A 21256-nucleotide genomic window follows, 5' to 3' on the forward strand; every position below is an offset into this window, starting at 1 on the left:
AAACTCAATGAGACAGCGGTGTCAGGCTGTTATTGCAGCAGGGGGAGGCCATACTCGCTACTGACCATGCTGACATTTAGGCTAAAATTGTGAAAAAGTTGACACACCAAAACACCCATTTTCAGGTTGTGACAAGTTTAGAAAGAAGTTATGCAACAACTGGAACAAACAGCATGTGAAATTGATGACTGTGTCTTGGAGGTCATACAGGACATTCATATTTAGGTATTTTCTAGTCCTTAATATGTGCTGTAAAAAAAATATGTTAAAAATAAAAAGTGGTCCTTAACTTTCTTTGATGAGTGTAGTATGTTTTAACATAAATGAAAATGCACCAAGATATCAAACCGCTTCACTGACATTTCCAACGTGGTCACTGCAAATAATATATTAGAGAAGGCCCTAAAAGATGACTAGGCATTGGGTGTCTTGAGAGCTCAAACTCAAGCCTCTCGGCGCATAGGGATTTAAGTGATTTTTAAACAGAGTTTTCAGCCCTTCCCTCAGGAAAAATGTGTCTCCATTTCACCATGTTAAATCCACAATTCACCATGGTCTACTGATAGCACTTCACCATGGTGAATTGGAACGGTGAATTGGAACGCTGAATTCACCATGGTGAGCATGGTAAACTCGGATTTTACCATGGTGAATCAGAGATCATTTTCATAAGGGACATGCAATAACTGAAAACCATGATGTTAGTATACATAAGATCATCGTGATTTGGGAGGCCAATGCTATTAACATCAAACTTGAGAAAATTTCAACTCCAATGTATTGATCAATAAATTTCGGCAGCAAACACCAAATGAAAATGAGCAAATTCGCCAAATTTTAGATTTAGATTTTAATTTTTCATGGTTCACAGTAAGTTGATACCAGGAATGTCCACAATTATCAGCCGATTCATAACTCTACTGCAAATGGTATACTTTTAGGGATGGCTGTCCGCTGGACACAGAGAAGAGGAAAGTGATGCCTAAAAGCATTTCTTGCTAAAACCAATGTTCTTCTAGTGCATTGTATACACTGTGTTACAAGTAACACAGTGGAAGGGAGCTGAATTTATTCTTTGTACTCTATGAAAAAGTTGATAACTGTGAATAACCTATATAGATATGGTACCGGCACCTTGAGCGTGGTGGACCACAGAAAGGCGCCCTATATAAGTATTTCTATTCATTCATTCATTCATACACAAAGGCAAAAATATATAAGGTGGTTCGCTTATATATTTTTGATACAAGTACAAGGAAAAAAAAACGAACAAGGGCCATTGTGCTCAATTGATCGCACTGAGTTGTACTTAGGCCAATAGTCAATTGTCAAGAAAATATCCTGAGGAAATCAGGGGTAAATGTTCGCTTCTCCTGCCCTGCACTCAACCCCCCCCCCCCCCCCCCCGAGATCATTCGCTCTTTGTTGAAGTGCCAGCGCAGAAGTAAGTGCTCGCATTTTCACTGGTATCAGTGCAGGACGCGAGTAAGCACTTTATGAATTTTTTGTTTGCCTTCCTTGGTTGGCAAGGCATGAATCAGATTGGATCACAAGTTCATCTCAAGAGGTCATGGATACTTACATGCAACCTAGAAAGTGAGAAACCTGCCAGTTTTGCCAAAAGGTCACGACCAATATCGACAATTAAGGACACTGCGCTACCATAGAGTTACCACAGCCTGGCCACCCATAAAAGGACTGAGCAGAAGTATATTGCCATAACAAAACAGGCACAATTGAATGTTTCACAATAACAGATAGATGTATTCATCATATACCACAATGATGAATGAACGCATCCCGAACAAGAGATTCTGTAGATTGAGTTGCCATAGAGATTTTTTCCACATGGAGACATGGACTTCTTGTAGTTGTACTTTATAAGCACTTTTGGTACAATGATTCTGATCACTTTTGTTCTGGTTGTTTAGACTTAGAGAAATCAAATACATCTAATTGTACCACAAAATAACACTATAAACAAGTTAGAAAAACAAATAATGGCAAAGTTGTAACCCTGCACTGAAAAACAAACATCGAATCGCACACAAACGAGGTATGGCACAGAGACTAAAAGGAAAGATAGCCCTGACCCACAACCAGCTGAAAACAATGACTGTGATGCCAGCAACATCTCAAGGATGTTGTTCAATGCCACATCACTAATTTACATGGAATGATATTGCTTATTGTTCTGTTCTCTGAGCTGAATATAGTAGTTTTAAATTGACCAAACAAGTATTTTCGTGACATAATTTTTGTTTTCACACCTTTTAGAATCTATTAACTCTCTTACCAGAATTGAAAACTTAACAAAGTGGTCATGATATTATTGGGTGTGAAATACTGGGCATATTTCAGAGCAAAAAGGGAAATTCTCATTGGCCACAATTTTGATGATGCTATCCTAACCTGGCTGGGTATCAGTGCCCTGAAGTGGAAAATTTCTGCCACCAGCTCATTGTTTATGCCTCATCATCATCTGTCTTATACCATGTCAGCACCAGGAAAATATAACAAAACCACAGAAAGAAAGAAATAGCAAGAACTTAAGAGTAACTAGTATTAACCAAACTAACAATAAATTAAAGTCAGACAGCGGGATGCACAGATGGGACATGATGGCATCTCAAGTCATGCCTTACTCAACTGTTACGAGTCCTCGCATACACATGGAGCTAATCCAGCCGGGATGATTTATTTGGTCATGTCTTGTCAGTACAGTTTACCAAGTATTAAGGGATGCCTGAAGACATGTCAATCTGAAATTTCCAACTTGTAACCAACTCCACAGAACTTTGACTATAGACAATAGGGGTAATAGCGTTCAGATACATTCCTTTAATCTAAGCACAAATGTTATGATTCTTTGCCTATTTGTTTCATTTGTGAAAGGAAGGAGGTGGGGGGGATAGGCAGGAGCTATTCATGTAGAAGGCTAAACTAGCAGTTTCCAGGGGACACTAAGGAACTGACTCTCATACAACCCAGTAAATATATACCTTTTATAGTACCGATCTGAGAGATACAAGTGGTTGAGGCATCTGAACAGACTCTCATACAAGCCAATAAATATATACCTTTTATAGTACCGATCTGAGAGATACAAGTGGTTGAGGCATCTAAAGGTGATGAAGTGTAACTTCATCCAGCCCACCTGGCTCAAGGTCTCCCTGTCAAAAGAATTGTGGAAATGAAATATGAAAAACTGGAATGTTTTGTTGCTTTTCCACTGACTACCTTTACTAGTGACTGGCAATTAATTCTTATTGTCTTCGCACTTTCAAATAACTTTGAACACATTTAGTTGAGATTTGGCAGACTCTTCACTGACACATGTAACTAACAAGTACATTTTATGTGGTCTCGACTACAAGTTGACATGTTTCGGGAAAACCTTTTCGCTAATTGCAAAGTACCACCTTTTCCAAACTTGTTCAACCCCCAACCACTGCACTTTTAAACAAATTTTGTAAGAATCATGACATTTTTTCAAAATAAGCCAGTCCTTGCTATGAAAATAATGTTGAAACAGCGCAAACATGACGATTCACTAATTTTTCTGATTTACTGATGTACATCCCCTTTTTATAGTGCCGGTATGCAAAAAAGAAAAATGACATGAGGCTATCAAGATTTAAAGTCATATGAGAGTCATTATGGATTGATTTTTTAACCTTGGAGAAAAAAAGATAACAGAGCAAGAACATGTATGGCTGGCGCTACCAAATTTCACATCCAGTTCGAATGAAAATGTGATAGGAAGCTGGTCGTGATATAGCTATTACAGAGGCTGTGCACCACCCCAATACCCACACCAACTTGCTTCCCTTTCCACGTATTACATTATTAGAGGTTTTCCCGTCATCTTCAGCAAACTTGGTTGTGAAAAGGACTTGCAAGCATAAAGGTTTTCATTCTCTTTTTCACAGATCGCCACAAATTCACATCCAAAAGTGCCATTGTTCATCTTCGGTATATTCAAAGCATGGAGCCCAGCATTGTTTTTTGAAACATCAAAATCTCAAGAGTTTTTAAAGTTCAGTGGTTTGGCATCATGAACATAATCAGATGGACCCTAGCTATCAGAAATACTACGCAGTACATCTGACCAGGAATTTTATGAGGCTCAGCATCAACAGCAGGATTCATATCAATATGGTATCACTTTATTAAGGGAAATGTCACCCGCAATCCTTTTATTGACAGCATAAGAACGTAATGATGATTAGAAATGTATCTTACAACACAGCAAAATGGCCTGGCCGACCTTGAAAACCTGTGTAAAACAATATGGAACCAAATACTCAGTACCGGTAGTTTTCTTATCCTGGCTACGTACTGAAGGCAGGGGCTAGGCTGTAGGTTTCCACATGCATAGAAAAATAACAAAATATAATTTCCACACTGACACTTTTCGGTTTACTCCTACAATTTGGAGAATGCATTCATATTTCTGTCTAGTCTTAGAATGTATTTGTTGACTCTGGGAGTGAGGTTATCCAGTATGATGATCAGATTAGCGCCATGTGATGCCATAAAGACTTACATAAGTAAACTTGGTTCATCAAGTAAGAATGGAATGCATGTCAGGACTGTATTGTTACATGTGACTGCGAGTAAACACCAGTTTTCGAGCTTGGTCAAACCTGTTTATACTGACCATGACCTCTAAAGTTTGAATCAAGACAAATTACGTTATCATAAGAAATGAACATTCTAATGCCTATGTTATCGAACATATCAAATGCAAAAGTTGCATTGTGATTTTTTTCAACCATCTCCCCAACATTTTACCTCAAAATTGGACATCTAAGCCTGACATTCCAGAGCTAAAGATGAATTCAAAAGAATTAACTATTTCATTCCATTTTAAGGATTACAGAAATGTGAACCGTTCTTCATTTTTTTCATAATATAGTTTTTCATATAAAAAGGCAGTATATATTTTGTACATTTTAAAATGTTCCTCTTATAAATAATTATACCGTTAATATTTGATATTGTACAAAGATCATTATGACCACATCATAACCGCTTCAGTGGTTTCTTTTTATCCTTTTTCTTTTTCTCCAGTAATTTTTTATCACTTGCATGCTTCTTTGCTGATGGTCCGTCACAGCTCTTGTCGCTCGTTGAAGCCTCTTCCTCTCCTTTTGAAGCCCTATATCAAAATACAAACATCAAAAGATGAAACTTAACAAAAACCACATGATTTTTAATCTTTCACTGCCAGCCTTTTTTCCTTCCAAAATTCCCTTGGCAACCTTTTCAGCATTCACCCTGTTGAGTTTATCACATCTGATTGCACATTTAAAGCTTGATGCCATTGCCCCCAACCGTGTTGTCAGTCTGACTCTAACCCAGTGTCAGATCAATTGGGGGCCATCTACTAAAGGCTGGATGATGTGTTAAGAAGTCACACACAAAGAGTAGACATCACATTTTGTTGCAGAAGGCTGCTACCTCATATGTGGGAAACTTCAAGGAACAGAATCTTTGATGAGTGAGGGTATCAATCAGATCATCATGCGCTGTCAATTGTTATCATCATAAAACAAACATACATGTCATCAAAAAAGATTAAAAATTTAAAATCTAAATTTTGACAGAATCCTACCTCAGTGGTCTGGCATGAATATCTGTATACATTCTCGCTCTCATTGAATAATTATCGTACTGTTCTAGTAACATTTTGCCTGCCTCCTCATTCAGGGCCGACTCCGGGTTTGGCACAATCAGTAAACACTTTATTGTCTGGAATGCAAAAGAGAACTTATTGAAGCCTACATGCCCAGTAATAATAAATCAGGAAGTGATTTACTGACTTGACTAGAGTGTATATATAAGTGGAAAAAAAGTGTTGTTGGAGTCTTCGAAAGCTGACTTCAACATTGACCAATCAGTGTCCAGAAAAATAGTCACATGATGTAGTGGAATGTACACAATTCCAACAGTTGTCGGTCTCCCCACTTTTTCTTTTGTTTACCTGACTGTGCTACCTGAGCCTTGTCCCATCTGAGGTACAGATCTCTTTTATTTATCTAAGTCGTCATCATTGTCCTTCACCATGAGTGTGACACTGGACAACACCAATTAACCCTGTGGATCCTAACCGGCCACTAACCGCCCACCAGTAGGTATTCACGAGCAACACCATTAATGACAGACATCTCTACTTTAGCAATGAAACTCATGCTGGTTTTCAGCTGGTTAAGGATCTAATTTTGTATTGATGAAATATTATGATTATTTAGTAGCTGGCTTGTACAGGGGTACATTTGGGTTTTTTTGGGGTGAAAAATTCTCCAAGGAAAATCAGGGAAAACACATAAAAATGTTCCAGAATCAAAGAATACTGCTCGAGTGTGTGATCGGAGTCACCAGATTGCACGATTTGATTCACTCCGGCCTTAAAAAGCTCGAGTATTGTATTTATCATACCACACATATTCTCAAAAACACCAATAAAATGTTGATTAAAAGACAACTTGTGACTTTTTTTGGCCAAAAAACTCTCATGACATGAATGTGTCATGGAAGACGTACATGTACATTTTGAGGAAAGGACGTCAGGACTTCACACCGATGTCAAAAGCCAACAGTGGGAGAATTCCAACATAACAAAACGCAGCAATTGACGTGAAGTTGTAAAAGGGCTTTCTCTGGATTGAACTTTTAGTGCACTCCACGTGCAATCCAGTTACGATTATTGCATCCTACATGTAGCTTGAGCGGTAATTCTTTCAAACTTTTTTGCATATTTTTGGTTTAAAACCTTAGTTTTGATGAGATTTTATGTGGCGGAGACTTTATTTTAAAGCAAAAGCATTCATGGAGGACACTTTCCATGATTCCATGACAATCCTTTGATTCACGGACTCATACCTCAATCTGGACTGTGCCAGAATTTACGGTGCTTTAAATACTATTCATAAAGCATTTTGATGAAATTGTTCCCAACAGGTTCTGTTTTACTCAAGGGAGGACTTATCTATTACTCACCAGTAAAATGTGTTTGATCCCCAGCTCAGCCTTCCAGTCCTTTTTTAACGTATTGACACAAATCTCTCCATTCTTTGAGACATTCGGATGGAATATTTTTGTGATGAAATAACCTTTTGGGGGCTCTGACGGAAAGTTTTTACCTAATACTAATTTCATCCTGAATGTCCCTCCGGCATAGGGAGTACCGGCTGAAAGAAAATGGAAGATTATTGAAATTAAATGCAACAGATACCACTCTTCCATAAAGGAAAGTCTACAAGTAGAGGTTCCATTTCCAAACTCTTACAGGATTTTAGTGATTTTAGAAAGGTGTTGACCTTTTATTCAAGGTTATATAAAGTAGGACTATGATTTTTCGTAATCATGTACTAATAAATATGTTGAAGTTAAAAACTTTGAATTCTCATTGCTCTGTAACAGCACTCTTCCTCTTTCAATAGACAGAAAGTTTTGCGGGGGTGTTGCCGGGTGTTTCAAAATAGTGGCCCTTTTAAAAATAACCACATAACAGGGGTCTAGCTCAGATATTTGTGCATGCAGAGATGATCTTTTCAGCTTTTCACCTTTCATAGGGATTAAATTTGATTGCCCCGCACTGAAAACTGTGCCAAGATCAGCCAATTTTTTGCTGAAGCTCGATTTGTGTCTCATACATAACCCATTTTGACCATTTTTGTGTCAACCTGGAGGAAGTGTCAAAGTTTGAGCGATTAGTTACACAACAGGTTGCCAGATAGAGTGTTAGGATTGTCATTGTCTTATCCAGATTTGACTGAATTCAATACGCAATAATTTCTGTGATAATTGTACTCTATTTTTCAACTTTTTTATTGGAGGGGTATCTTCGTAACACCCTTACCTGTTTTTAACTGTCTTTAAACAAGCACCTCAGGATGCACCTTCACAAGTGTTTCTATGACAGACATTTACTTTATTGTAGTAATAAATGACCATTACTATGTGCTACAATCACTCAGATTTACTACTTATTTTTTACTACTTTTACTACTCGTCACCAGAACCCTACTTGTGACAAAAAAGATAACACCCTCAAGGTGTAAATCTAAATCTCACATCAGTCAAATCTGATGTGGATGGTTTTGAAATCCGAGCGTAATAAACAAAAGAACAAGTGGCCCATGTGCCTGGTGCTCAGCTGAATGTAGAGATGCTCAGTTTTCTTTCCTTGGGCAGTTTATAAATATTCCGTCTCAAAACTGAGCTAAAAATGGCCAAATTTTAAAAAAAAGAGGCCTTTAGGGCAGAGACATGTATTCATCCACAGGCGGAAGTGTGGCACTGACACATACACCGTACTGAACTGTGAAGCTTTGGTAAATACATGACTGTGATGGGTGAAAGTGGATTTATTCTTCAATCTTTGGTGGATTCTTAATCTACAGAGCCAGGCCATAACGGGGATATACTTTTTGATAATTAATTTAAGAAAATATTGTCTCACTGGCCAGTTTAGAACTTGTATTCTAATAGGCCCATATCAGTCCGCGAGTGACGATTTGATGGCAATGCTGTACACAAATCAATCTCAGGCAATCAGTATTGGAATGTTTTGAATTTTTACTATTATTTCGATAAAAGCCTCTTCAAAACACATATAAAATTTGGTGGGAATTAAAGCACCCTTGGTGTACTTTTTTCACCAACCTATATTCATTAAAATGTACACAGAATGTACACGCTGGCTAATAGAGGTCTCTGGCCTTTAGGCAAGAGAACTTTGCTCGGTCCATCTCATTGTACATATAACTTCATATTTTGAGTGCGATTACAAGTTGAAGGCTGTAACAGAGGGTAAATCTTAAGAGTTGTGATGGTTCCTTCGACAGTCACAACCAAGTAGATGCAGGGTGACAACCCAGTAGACAACAAATAACTGCAGTCTGGACATTTACATCAAATCAGTTGATGTTCAGCTTGAGACAAACCAGTCCATTTAGATGCATGGTCACAACCTAGGACAACTAGTAAATGCTGTCTGATCCATTGTATGAATTCTTTTAAAGTGTAGGTTGTGAAAAATGAAATTTTAATTTTCAAAATGGCCGCCAATAGCCGCCTGGCGGCCATATTGGTAGGTGGATTTGACTGAAAATCAAGGATGTTGTAGAGAGTACATATAATCACATGAAATTTGGTTGCAATCTGATTTTGTTTAATTTTCATATTTGAAGTCCGAGCGTGACAAATTTTTGGGATAGAATAGAGGGTCCCAGATACATATCCTCACAAGTTCAGAAACTTCTAGCTCAAATAGTAACGAAACATGCCACCTATCGGTGATTTAGTGTACTTGACCTCTGTGACCTTGAAAAGTAAGTCAAATCAAAAACCCGCGTGATATGTCATTTAACCTTATTAGATATACCCACCATAAACCATTTGTCACTCTACGTTCAACCATTAGCTTCAAAAAGGCAAAAAACTATTTCCAAGATGGCCACCTGAGCAAGTTTTAGCCGTCTAGCCCTAACGAAACATGCTCCACAAACGGGCGACGGTGGACGCCATGGTATTGTATAATTTTTCAGTAGCCACTAGTTTTTGTAGCCAAAGAGTGAGACCATGGGTGGCACTACACAATGCGGAGGACGGCATCAAGGGCAGCGTCAAATAGGCCCCAGGCAACCGACACCGGGTAGTCTTTCAGTTCCTGCTGAGGCCTAATCATACATCATAGGCACAATAATCCATTAATTTCTGGGTTCATATGAATCCAGAGAAGAAGTCTGCACATTTTCATTGCATTTAATTCATCAGTTCACCGATAGGTGGCGCCAGGGGGCCTACTTGATGCTGCCCTCCGCACCGTGCAGTGCCACCTAAACAGTAGCCTAGCGCCTTGATCAACCTAGATTGAGGATGATTTGTTTCTCGTTAGATAGAAATGCACTACTAACTCTACGCTGAAGATTGTAAACAGACACGGATGAAGAACAAGAGGCCCAAGGGCCTGGCGCTCAGCTGAAATGGATAGGTGAAGGCAAGGGCCAAGTGTGTGTCGGTACCGTTATTATGAGGCAACGTGAAGCTATAACGTCTAGCACGCAGAAGTGCTGATGCGAAAGACCTTCTTGCTATATCAGTGCATGCTGAAGTACTGAGTTGACGTCACCCTGGTATTATGACGTAAAGTCATTTCTATTGCCGTTGCAGTAGTTGGGTGTGTGATGACGTCAAGGAGTTGTGTGGTACGTGATGTCAAAGAGTGGAGTCCTTGTCTTCATGCAGCGTAGGTGGAACTAATAACATGCACATGGACACAAGGTACATAATTATTACAGTGTATTTTGTGAGGTGGGGCCTGGTGCTTTACAATGGTCAAATGAACCGACTGTTGTCTGGACATTGATGAAGTGGATGCAGCCAAATGTTTGGGACGGTCTTTTTTGTATGTGAAGAAAAGAAGATAAAGAGCTGGTTAACAAAATGAACTTTATTGGTGCGGTAGATATTTGATGCCTTTCGGCAGATATTTGAAGCGCCTTGCGGCAGATATTTGTTGCCTTGCGGCAGATATTTGATAACGCTCTCCGGGAATGGAAAGCAGTAAAACGAGTAAGCACACCTTACTCTGAATGTGGGAACAGCAAGTGCTTTCCTGGACTTGAAATGTGCCAACGACTCCTCTTGCAATAACCAACAACAGTTAATCTGTAAAAAAAGAGAAGAGAAATTAACACTGACTGAATAAAAAAGGGTGACATAGACGGAGAAATGTACACCACCGGATACAGTCTGTGCTTGATCAGGCATCGGTCAGATGATATCCTGAACAAGGCATCCATGGAAACAAATCCAGAAAGAGACTTAACCTTCGAAGGGCACACTTATTACTCAGTGAAAAGTCAGTCCTGTGGGCTGTTTTCCAATTCAAAATAAAAGTGTAACCTCTTTAAATTAGTCTCACAGACTGAACCATAACACTCAACAGCCAACCGTGCCCACATGATGTGAGCCGAGAGCTGGGCTTAAAGATGAGCGAGTGGTGTACTACATTTTGAAAATTGTCTATCGTCTACGACATGTGACAGAACAGGATCTAGTGGACTTAATGATGAAATACTATCAAATAAGGTGTCCATCAAATGAATCATGAGGGCCTGTTGAGTTATACTCTAAGCCTGTCCTATAGCCTTATAGGGCTAGGCTATGGTTTTTGTCTTTTTTACAGCTACAGTACAGCCATGCACAGCGCAGTGTACAGACAGTACAGGATTGCAAACCAAAAACATGAGCATTGCTGCGTAACGAAACTGCAGTGGAATTCATACTACGATGTCATAATGTGACTTTCAAAATAATTGTAAACAAACGTAAATGGCGAAATTTGTTGCAAAATTGCCAACCACAACAACTCAGGGACCGTATCCAAAATGGCCGACGGCGAATTCTCCGGTCGCTAGCGCAGTCCATAAACAAGCATACCATCAATTTTACCAACTTTGGGCGCAAGCTTGGTCATCAAAGTTACAGAACTGTTAGAAATACATGTCCAAACAACATATATATACAGTTAAAAGTGCATAAAAATCCCGTTTCAACCTCCGGGCGCAACCTTTTTTCTCCGCCAGACGCCGGGCCCTACCGGTCGTTATTTAGTGCGACCGCCACCAGAGCGTTTATCAGAATATCACGATCTTTCGCCGTTTTAATAGCGCGTTTTAGGCAGATTAATCAATTATTACATGCATGCATTATATATCACCGAAATGATAATTGCGTAGGCTATTTGAAACTAAGTTCAGATATTATTTTTGATCTTTGAATTGAATTTAGGCGAGTGATTTTTGACACCCGGTCGACATATCAGGACTTGCAAAATTCACGCGAGATCGCTTGCATCATCGGCACGTTTGAAAACCGAATTTCACAAATTCCACAAATATTTATCACATACCATATGTATCACCACAAAGGTAACTCTCTAGACTATTTGAAACCAAGTTCAGATACTTATTTTCACAAAAATTCGAAGCTATGCAAGCGATTTTTCAGTGGTAGAGATCGACGGAAACAAATTTCTCGCTCTAAAATGACATGAGACGAGCACCAACTTTCGCTAATTTGTGCACAAAATTTCCGCAATATTATAAAAAACTATCGATAAATCTGAATTATATAGACTCTTTTCAGTACCTAAACAAATTTCAGGTACATGGTCATGTTGATTAAAAGAGTATCAACCGATTGAACATGAGAAAGTTCACTCCTCTTCATTGAAGCAGCGACTACCGCCATTTTTAAATGGTGGCATCTCTTCTATCGATCGGCCAATCAGCGGCACTGCTTGCAAAAAGTTGAGCCACCGCCAAATTTGAAATCGCCAAAATTCAGTAAATGTGCCTGCAGCGCCAACTGGCGGTGAAAACTATATTAATTCCATTAAAAGTAAAAAATGAAAAAATATTAAAAAATATTCAGCCACATTTGAAAACAATATTTGCTCTGTGGACCGAGGTACAAAGGGAAAGAAATCTAAACGCGAAATGACCTCATTCTCTTAATACAGGTCGGATCGCGCTGATTTTTCGTGTTTTGAGTTCACCTTGGGCAACTCCTAATTTAGCACCGTCAACGAAGTGGCTAGGCCTTCCCAATCAGAAATGTCCAATTTTGTCCACAGATGGGTCCCTAGATGGATGGATTGCAGGACGGACACCATTTGAACAGCTATTCTACCAGCTCCGCTGACTTTGTCAGCTGAGCTAAAAATGGTATTTGCAGTTCAAAACTTTCGCAAATTTGTTTTTATTATCGCTAGATATTTATACAAGGGGCCTCCACATTTTTTTCCAGTTTCTTGTTTTGTTCGCCAATTGAGTATTTTTAACCGAATGGTGACAATGGCGAGCGTCAGCGGAAACCCTGTGGACAACCAACCAGTTTCAAAGTGCAAGTCGAGGACTAAGTCCAAGGGGTATGGTTTTTTAGCCCAAAGATACATTGATACACCAACTGCCACATACTCTTTAATCTTTTTTGAGTTCAGTTTTACAGGGAAAACGGACGAAATACTAGAATCAACTGGTTGTTCTGATTACCACACGGGTGAGCACTGATCTTGGATGGGAGGTGCAAGGTGTTAGTTTGGTTCTATGAGTATGAGTGTAGCACAGCTCCTCTCTCTCGGTCATTTGTGATGTGGTCATCGAAAACTTTGAAATGCAGCTGTTGATCATCCCTGTAAATTAACAATAACATGATGAGAAAACATTTTAATTTTGCTTGCCAGGAACGAGTGCAACAATCCGCGTTCACGGGCCAAAACTAAAAGAAGTGCCACTGTTCATTGATTTATAGTTGAATGCGACCAAAGTGAAACTACAAATGTACGTCATTTCTGATTGGGGATAATAATTTTAACCGGAAATCCATATGATCAAGGAAGTTCATTGATGTGATTGACAATAAAACAAGATAATAATAGCAACAGTATCAGTGGATGCATGGGTCCCCTGCTGATCGTAAGCACACACCACTGAACAATTACAATAAGAACCTAATTTCGCCACGCCCTGAAATAAGTGTAAGTCCCCATGCTGTATTCACGGGGGTCAATAATGGCTTTATCATTTAAAGAGTAAGTAGAAAGCATTTAAAATCATTCGAAATACAGTTGACCCAGGAGACATAAACTCGATACATATCACAACTGACTAAATTTCTGTGCCGAAATATTGCCACATGACCTAATCAGAGATTTAAATCGGCCATTCAAGGGGCAAATATCTTGGCGCCAAAATCAGACGTCGGCCATGTTTACGAAAATGATGTCATACCAGGTCACTGAAGACAGACGTCCTCGTGTCATCGACAGGTCGGGTTCTTGCGAAATTTATGCACCTCGGTGCAATAGAGGTTGATATGACATAACATACAATTTTCTGACGTCCTATGATGTAAATGGCGGCCTCCGTGGACCAGAGCAGTTTTTTTGCAGGGAATGGCCAGCCAAAGGTAGATTGGCCCATAGAAGTCATATATACGACCTGATATTCGCTCAGAAGTTTCTGGGTAGTTTTAAATGCTCGCTGTGACTACAGTAATGAAAAGCAGTGTGGCTCGAATCTACTTACTCTTTAAACTAAATAGTTTGTCATCATATTCATAATACAAAGGATTTGCATAAAATTATAAGAAACTAGAGCCTGGCGGCTATGATAGCTTCGCTTGGTGGACAGTTACAGTAAGTGTCAGACATGTCAATCAGATTGCTTGCTACAAACTTATTTAATTGACGTCCTGATTTGACTTCATGATCAGGTTGCGGTTCTTTGATACATAATACCATACGCAACAAGTGCACTTGTCTCAGGTCAGCATGGTCTGGAATAAGCCATCGTACGCATGCGCAAATGTGACGTATTATGCTATTAGCCAATAAGCGCGCATCTTCAAACCACATCTGCACACGTGTTCGCCAAACATGCATAAATTATTCATTCATGCACGCAAACACCGCATGTTTTTTGGGGAATACCTTGAATGACGTCATGTATTTTGAAATTTAGCGCCCTAAAAGTGAAGATCGAGGGCTTTCCGGCGATAAGCGGATGAACCACCAATGCACTTTTCCGGCATCCGCCATTTTTTCTCGATTTCATTTTTCACTCTGGATTTTATTACCAAGTTGGACAGGTTAGGATGGTTACAGGAAAATTCGTCCCCGGAAAATTCGTCCCTGCAAATTCGTCCCCAAGGATAATTCTTCCCCAAGGAAAATTCGTCCCTAGAAAATTCGTCCCCGAGGATAGTTCGTCCCCGGAAAATTTGTCCCCGAGGATAATTCGTCCCTGGAAAATGTCCCCGAGGATAATTCGTCCCCAGAAAATTTTACAAAGTTGAAAGTTTCTGACTTTACTTTCCAAGACTCTAAGTCTTGTCGAATGGACTGTAGTAATAACTACTACTTTCGATTTTTCTCATTCAGTGTAACATCTCTCTTTACTACCCTACTAGCTAGTTACCTACCCCACTATTTTCATAGGTAGAGGTAGGCAGGCGAAATATTTTATTGAAGAATTTAGAGTTTTTCTTTCATTCTGACCAGTAAAAATACTTATTTGTAAAAAAATAAATTATTTCGCCTGCCTACCTCTACCTACTATGAAAAGAGTAAAAAGAGTAGGTAACTAGCTAGTAGGGTAGTAACTAGAGATATAACACTGAATGTGAAAAGTCGAAAGTAGTAAGTAGTAGTTACTACTAGAAAGTAATGTCAGAAACTTTCAACTTTTGTTTAATTTTCCGGGTACGTTTTATCCTCGGGCACGAATTTCCCAGGGACAAATTATCCTAGGGGACATATTTTCCGGGGACAAATATTCTGGGGACAAAATTTTCCTCAGGGACGAATTTTCCAGGGACGAATTATCCTCGGGGACGAATTTTCCTCGGGGACGAATTTTCCAGGGACGAATTATCCTCGGGGACGAATTTTCCGGGGACGAATTTTCCTAGGGGACGAATTTTCCGGGGACGACTTTTCCGGTGACGAATTTTCCGGGGACGAATTTTCCTAGAGCCGTTAGGATAATCGCCCAATACCACCAACTGTTGACATAAATCAAAACTAACTTATTTTATATCAAGACTCAATATTATGCACACCTCTTCAACTTTATTTCAAACTGCTATCTGCTGGAATAAAGCAACAATATTTTTTGCTAATTTATGCTTTTTGCCCCCTGGCTGGTGAGCTGAATTTCAGTCGAATCGCGATGAATTTTCTGTCAGCAGAATATCTTGGGCTGTTCTTCCTGACGTACAGATTTGAAGTGCCCACATATGTTGGTCTTACGGTTACAAAATGCCCAATTTGTCCACGGACCGACAGAAGGATGGATGGATGGATGGATGGATAGATGGATGGAAGGACGGACACCACTCGAATAGCACAGCGAGGAGTATCATACGAAAAGGAACCTGGTATTGAGAATGAGATTCAATTTAATAATTCCATATATATGTGGACTCATTGCAGCAGATTTGTGATAGACAACATGTACTTACACGGGCCTTCAATAGTAGCCTGGATATCTGTGATATCTTCATCGTTCGGAAATATTTTGATACCTTCAGGAGGATCACATGTTAATTCAGAGATTTCTTTTGCAACTTGGCGGATAGTTTGTGGAGATAAATTCTCAGCATTGCCCTGAAATACAAAAGAATTCTTACAATTCATTTTTTTAGACAGGGTTACATGTTGGCTCTAGGAAAAGATGTCAAACTGGAGACATTGGAAGTCTCATCAACATAAATTGTAACACTATTAGTACACACTACATGCTCTAAGAACTGAAGAACTGAAGAGGCCCAAGGAAAAGATGTCAAACTGGAGACATTGGAAGTCTCATCAACATAAATTGTAACTCTAATAGTACACACAACATGCTCTAAGAACTGAAGAACTGAAGAGGCCCAAGTCAAGAAAGTTTTCATTGTCAGCGCATGGAGGCCCACCCTTCGCCTAGTGTTTTCAGTTACTGTGTTTCAATCCAGACTGTAGTGTTTCTCTGCATTCTCTCTCACTCTCAGTCTCTGGTCTGTCCACATCTATTTTTATTGACTATAAAGCCCCATAAAAAAGTGTTTGTCTTTCATCTCCGCCCGCATCATTTTTTCAAACATTTTTCTAATCTCTAAATTTAACTTTGACTGTCTTTGAGCTCAACCAAGTTAGAATCGTTATAATTTGAAAAAAATTGGATCATCAATATTTCTACCTTTTTTATGAAATTCCCTTTTTAACGACACCAAGCAATAAGCGTCATGTGGGTTAATTTTAATATCAGCACTCACTTATTTGAATTAAGAAACTTCACTTATCCCACGATGTCAGCCGGCGGTATGCTGAACAGATGACAACTGATTCGCCACAAAAAGGCCAGCAGTCGTGCACACATTGTATTACACCCAAACGCCATTGACCTGTCATATTTTAAAGTGTCCTGTAAAGGCATAATATCATCATGATAGTGATACCATTACTAGTTTTACAACAATAAAGGAGATTCAGAGGCCTGTGTTCAACATAATCCACATTTTTTTCCCCTTCAGAATCACCTTATTCATGACGAGGTTTTACGTCTCATTCCAAGGACTGTCATGACTGTGAGGACTGTGACTGACATGACTGAAGAGCCGACGTCATGACAATTTTTCTTGTTGATTCTTCTCTCGATTACATTGCCATTGGAGCTCAATCCATGATGTACATGCATACAGCTGCTCTATTTTGTACTTTGCAGATGTAGAAAAATTGTATTTTTCGGGCCTTATTTTAAAATATCCGGCAAGTCATGAGTTAGATGAGAAAAATTCCTCGTATCTGACTCTGAGTGACGCTGCCTCTGCTGGCATTAATCATGCGATGTTGAAATTTTTTCATCATGCCACAGCGATGACCGGCCTTAGCCTAGGCTTACACATGCCCTGCATGCTAATTAGGCATGACATCAAAATGAAAATAATTTTTTAAGCAACGAATCCTGAACGATCCATCTAACCTAGCCACCCATTCGCCAGATTCCTCAAGCAGATAGGATTACCTGTCAGGTGACAGGTTTTGACTAATCGAAATCCCTGTATGAATGATTACGGCTGTGCTGTCTGTGCCGAATAAGCATGATAGCTTTCTTCTGATTGGTCAATACCTGCGAGTGTGAGGAAGTCCCAAAATTGCTGCATGATGAAAGTGGCGAATTTTCAAGCAGCTGGTGTGGATTTGAATTTCGAAGAACAGGTAAGGTAAAGCGGTGCATGTTGTGAACTGAACGTGCGGACTGACTAAGCTGGCGCGGCACCACTGACTGAGACTCAGACTGTGCTAATCAGTGAGGAACGAGTTTACAATCCCCGTTCACGGCCCAAAAAAAGGTCATTGCCAGACTATAGAATAGAAGCGCCACTGTTCAATGGATTTTTGAATGCGATCAAACTACGTCATTTCCGAGTGGGGATTGTAAATTTTAGCCTCGGCAATCTGCAAGACGCCAGAGGTTTGGACTCATCATTCAATAGTCAATTTCACACCAGTCTCAGGAAGCCACTGTAGCCCCATTTCATGCATTTAGTACAGCAAATGCATTACACACTTTACAGGTATCTCGAAAAAAGTCCCAGTAAAGTGCCCTTCAAACTTGGCACATGTGATTGGAGTTGGACCCCAAGAAGGATACAAAATGTGCCATTTTGCCATTTGATGGCCAAAAAAATAGATGCAACTGCAACTTTTTCCCATTGTTCTACACCTTAACAATAGAATTTTTAAAGTATAAGTTTTAGATCCTTTGGGACACTCGCCAGGATCACTAGGAGGATTGCTATCCTAGAATCCCGAAGGATTACAATCCCAAAGAATTACAATCCCGAAGGATTGCTAGGAGTGTTGTCTAATGCAATTATCAACTCGTATCTTTTACCCCCCTCCTCAAGTTTCGACAAGATACGGCGTCGAATTTTGGCGAATCTTATGACTTAGGCCTAAGCATTATTTGTGCATTGCCGTCCTTAGTTTTGACGTTGATTGTATGCCTCCAGTGATCCGGCGTCAAATCTTGCCGATAAACAGGGCCGATGAACACCAAGTCTTGTCAAACTACTGGCAGCGATAAAGTGATGTTGCGTCGAAATCTTGGGTCAATCTACCTGGGTCAGGCCTATAGATTCATGCACTTGATTGGGAACAACGTTTACACAACGTACAATGACGTAGTGTTGGCCGTCGTCACGTCACCATGCATTTTACATTACTGTAACGTGACGAGACGCGACGTTTTCGTAAACGTTGGTCCCAATCAAGTGCATGGATCTATAGTATCCGCCTAGTAAGTAATTGCATTTACTGTACTAAATAGGACTATCAGTGCCTTTCCTCCGCCTGGTGTGAAATTGACTATCATTGGGCAGTTGTGACCAAAAATATCTAACTTCATGAATACCGAATCGGCAGAATTGCAAACTAGTCAAAACTTGACCCGAAGACGAATATTTTGGTCAGCAGGCAGGCAGAATACCAAATTTCCAGATTTTTGCCTTTTAGGAGGCGAGGGATTCCCCAATTATATCTCATCGTTTAGCCATCCGATCTGGCTAAATCATAGTATATACTTACTGTAGACATTGTTTTGACTATCTTTGGCCTTAACTATTTCCAAAAATGAAAAAATATTGAGTTGTAGAGATTTATTTTCTCTCTTCTCAGATATTCGGCCAGTTTTGTTCCTTTTGTCGATGGCTTCGGCTATTGACCAATCAGATTGCTAGAAATTTTGAATTGGCATCCTCTGAATATTTTGCTAATTTTACGCCAAATTCATGAAATTTCGCATGAAAACACTTTCCTTTGCTGGATAAAATTAATTCATAATCATAATCGGGATATAATCTATAATTTTGATAAAACATATATTTTTGAAGTCTCGTTTCCACAAATTTGCAAATTGATCGAACTTCACTTTCTCATATTCTCGCCGTATGATCAGTATCACTTAATTCGTGAAATATCAAATAATTTGTTCTTGGCAACCACATGTGAACATATGACGGTGAAATCGTCGTCGGGGAAATAGGCTGGTTGATAGAAAGGGGATGGATAAGTCAACTTACCAATTAGTGAGGTTGCGACTAGGGGTGGATACCGCTTTCCTGGATGGAGGGGGGGGGTGGCGTAGTCCCCGATACTTATACTCACGCCGAAAGCGCGTTTTGAACGGTGGTCTGGGGCCCCTCCCCAGAAAAGTTTTTGAGAATGCGCTTTCTTCATATCTGACAACAACTTTATGGGTTTCGTTTGCCTGAAACAAATGATTGTTTTCTAACAAGGGTTTTTGTTATTTTTTATACCGACAGAAACAAAGCGTGCCATTTCTTGAATATGAAACTAAATTTATATAATGGAAAGTGACCAAAACTTAAGACACTTGTTTCGTTTTTCCGCCATGATGCTGCGATATATACCTGAGCGAGCGGGGGCGCTGGGGCGGAGCCTTTCGGACGCGGGAAGTATTATAGGATCACGTAGACGCAAACCTAGTGACCAGTCACACAGTGGTGCATGCAGGGCGTGGTAGTAACTGGTCCTTAGACACCGAAGGTATACCGGGGGGTTACCCTATTAACGACATTGTATAAATAATTGCGCATTGAACGATGCGGCGAACATATTTGGAGACAAAAAAAATTTCTGATGACCAAAAATTAGGGGGGGGGGCGTGCGGCCGGTGCGCCCACCCTTGGATCCGCACCTGGCGACCATGTATGGCTAATCGTCTTGGGCGTTGGTTAGAGGTGGGACAGCCAGCTCGCCAGTTTGATTGTCCTGAGAATCACAGTCCACTTAAAAAATTTGCTGCTGAATTTCATCGCAAAATATTGGACAAATGCAAATCACCCATTATCAATCAGGTTTTTTTTTGCTCCCAAACTCTATCTTTTGCCATCAGCCGATTGCCTGTTAATCAACTCTATCCTGAATTATATCAACTCCATGATGCACAGGCTAGACTCCCGGGGCAGTCCATTGGGTCATCTAAATTGGATCTCCTTATGTGAGGGACGAGGCCGGTCTACAGCGTCCGCAGTGTAACACGGACCTGCATGTAATGTATTTTCAATTATTTTATTATGGCCACGTTTCCTCCAGTGATCAAGGCACCACCAATCGTTCAGTTAGTGTTCGTGTTTGCTTGAAGGACTCAATTAAAGGAATGGCCAGTGGGCTAATTCTCGTCAAGGTTGTAAAATTAAACGATGTTTTTCCCTGTGGTGGCGCTACACCCCCCCCCCCCCCCCCAAGTAATGTATAGACGCAGGCCGTTTCCATGTTCATGAAAGGTCCATCCTGATCCAAATACTTTTTACTGTGACGTCCTGGCCCTGCAGAGGGATCTTTGGTGATTTTATGAGCCTAGCATATATGTTCAATTTGAAGCAGGTCTGAATGCCTAGTTTAGTGCGGGCCTCAATATGTAACACACCTTCCATCAGCCACGCGCAGTTGGGCGTAGTTGTGCGAGTGTCAATTATGTAGGCCCGTTTGAAGATCGCACACATCATGTCATTTCTTGGTCAATTCTTTGTGTTCACACTGGATGCGAATTGAAACCGAATTCCGTAGAGCGCTCTCCGGAATACGAATTGATTAATCCAGTTTCAGAACGGTCGCGTCACACTGGCCCGAATACGCATTCAAATCGGTTTAAAACGCGCCACACTCAATGCG

The 21256-nt window shown here is 40.0% G+C and overlaps 1 protein-coding gene across 1 annotated transcript; it reads right to left on the reverse strand.

The window, feature by feature from the left end:
- Positions 1-1396: 1396 nt before the first annotated feature.
- LOC135488340 (ubiquitin-conjugating enzyme E2 S-like) lies at positions 1397-19265 on the reverse strand. The gene is made up of 5 exons (XM_064772918.1): positions 19148-19265; positions 16042-16186; positions 7006-7196; positions 5621-5757; positions 1397-5164 (listed from the first exon to the last, which is right to left on the reverse strand). The coding sequence occupies exons 1-5, from the start codon at positions 19154-19156 to the stop codon at positions 5029-5031; spliced, it is 618 nt and encodes a 205-aa protein (XP_064628988.1). The 5' UTR covers positions 19157-19265; the 3' UTR covers positions 1397-5028.
- Positions 19266-21256: the final 1991 nt, after the last annotated feature.

This window comes from Lineus longissimus, chromosome 1 (genome assembly GCF_910592395.1).
Source record: "Lineus longissimus chromosome 1, tnLinLong1.2, whole genome shotgun sequence".
NCBI classification, from domain to species: Eukaryota; Metazoa; Nemertea; class Pilidiophora; order Heteronemertea; family Lineidae; genus Lineus; species Lineus longissimus.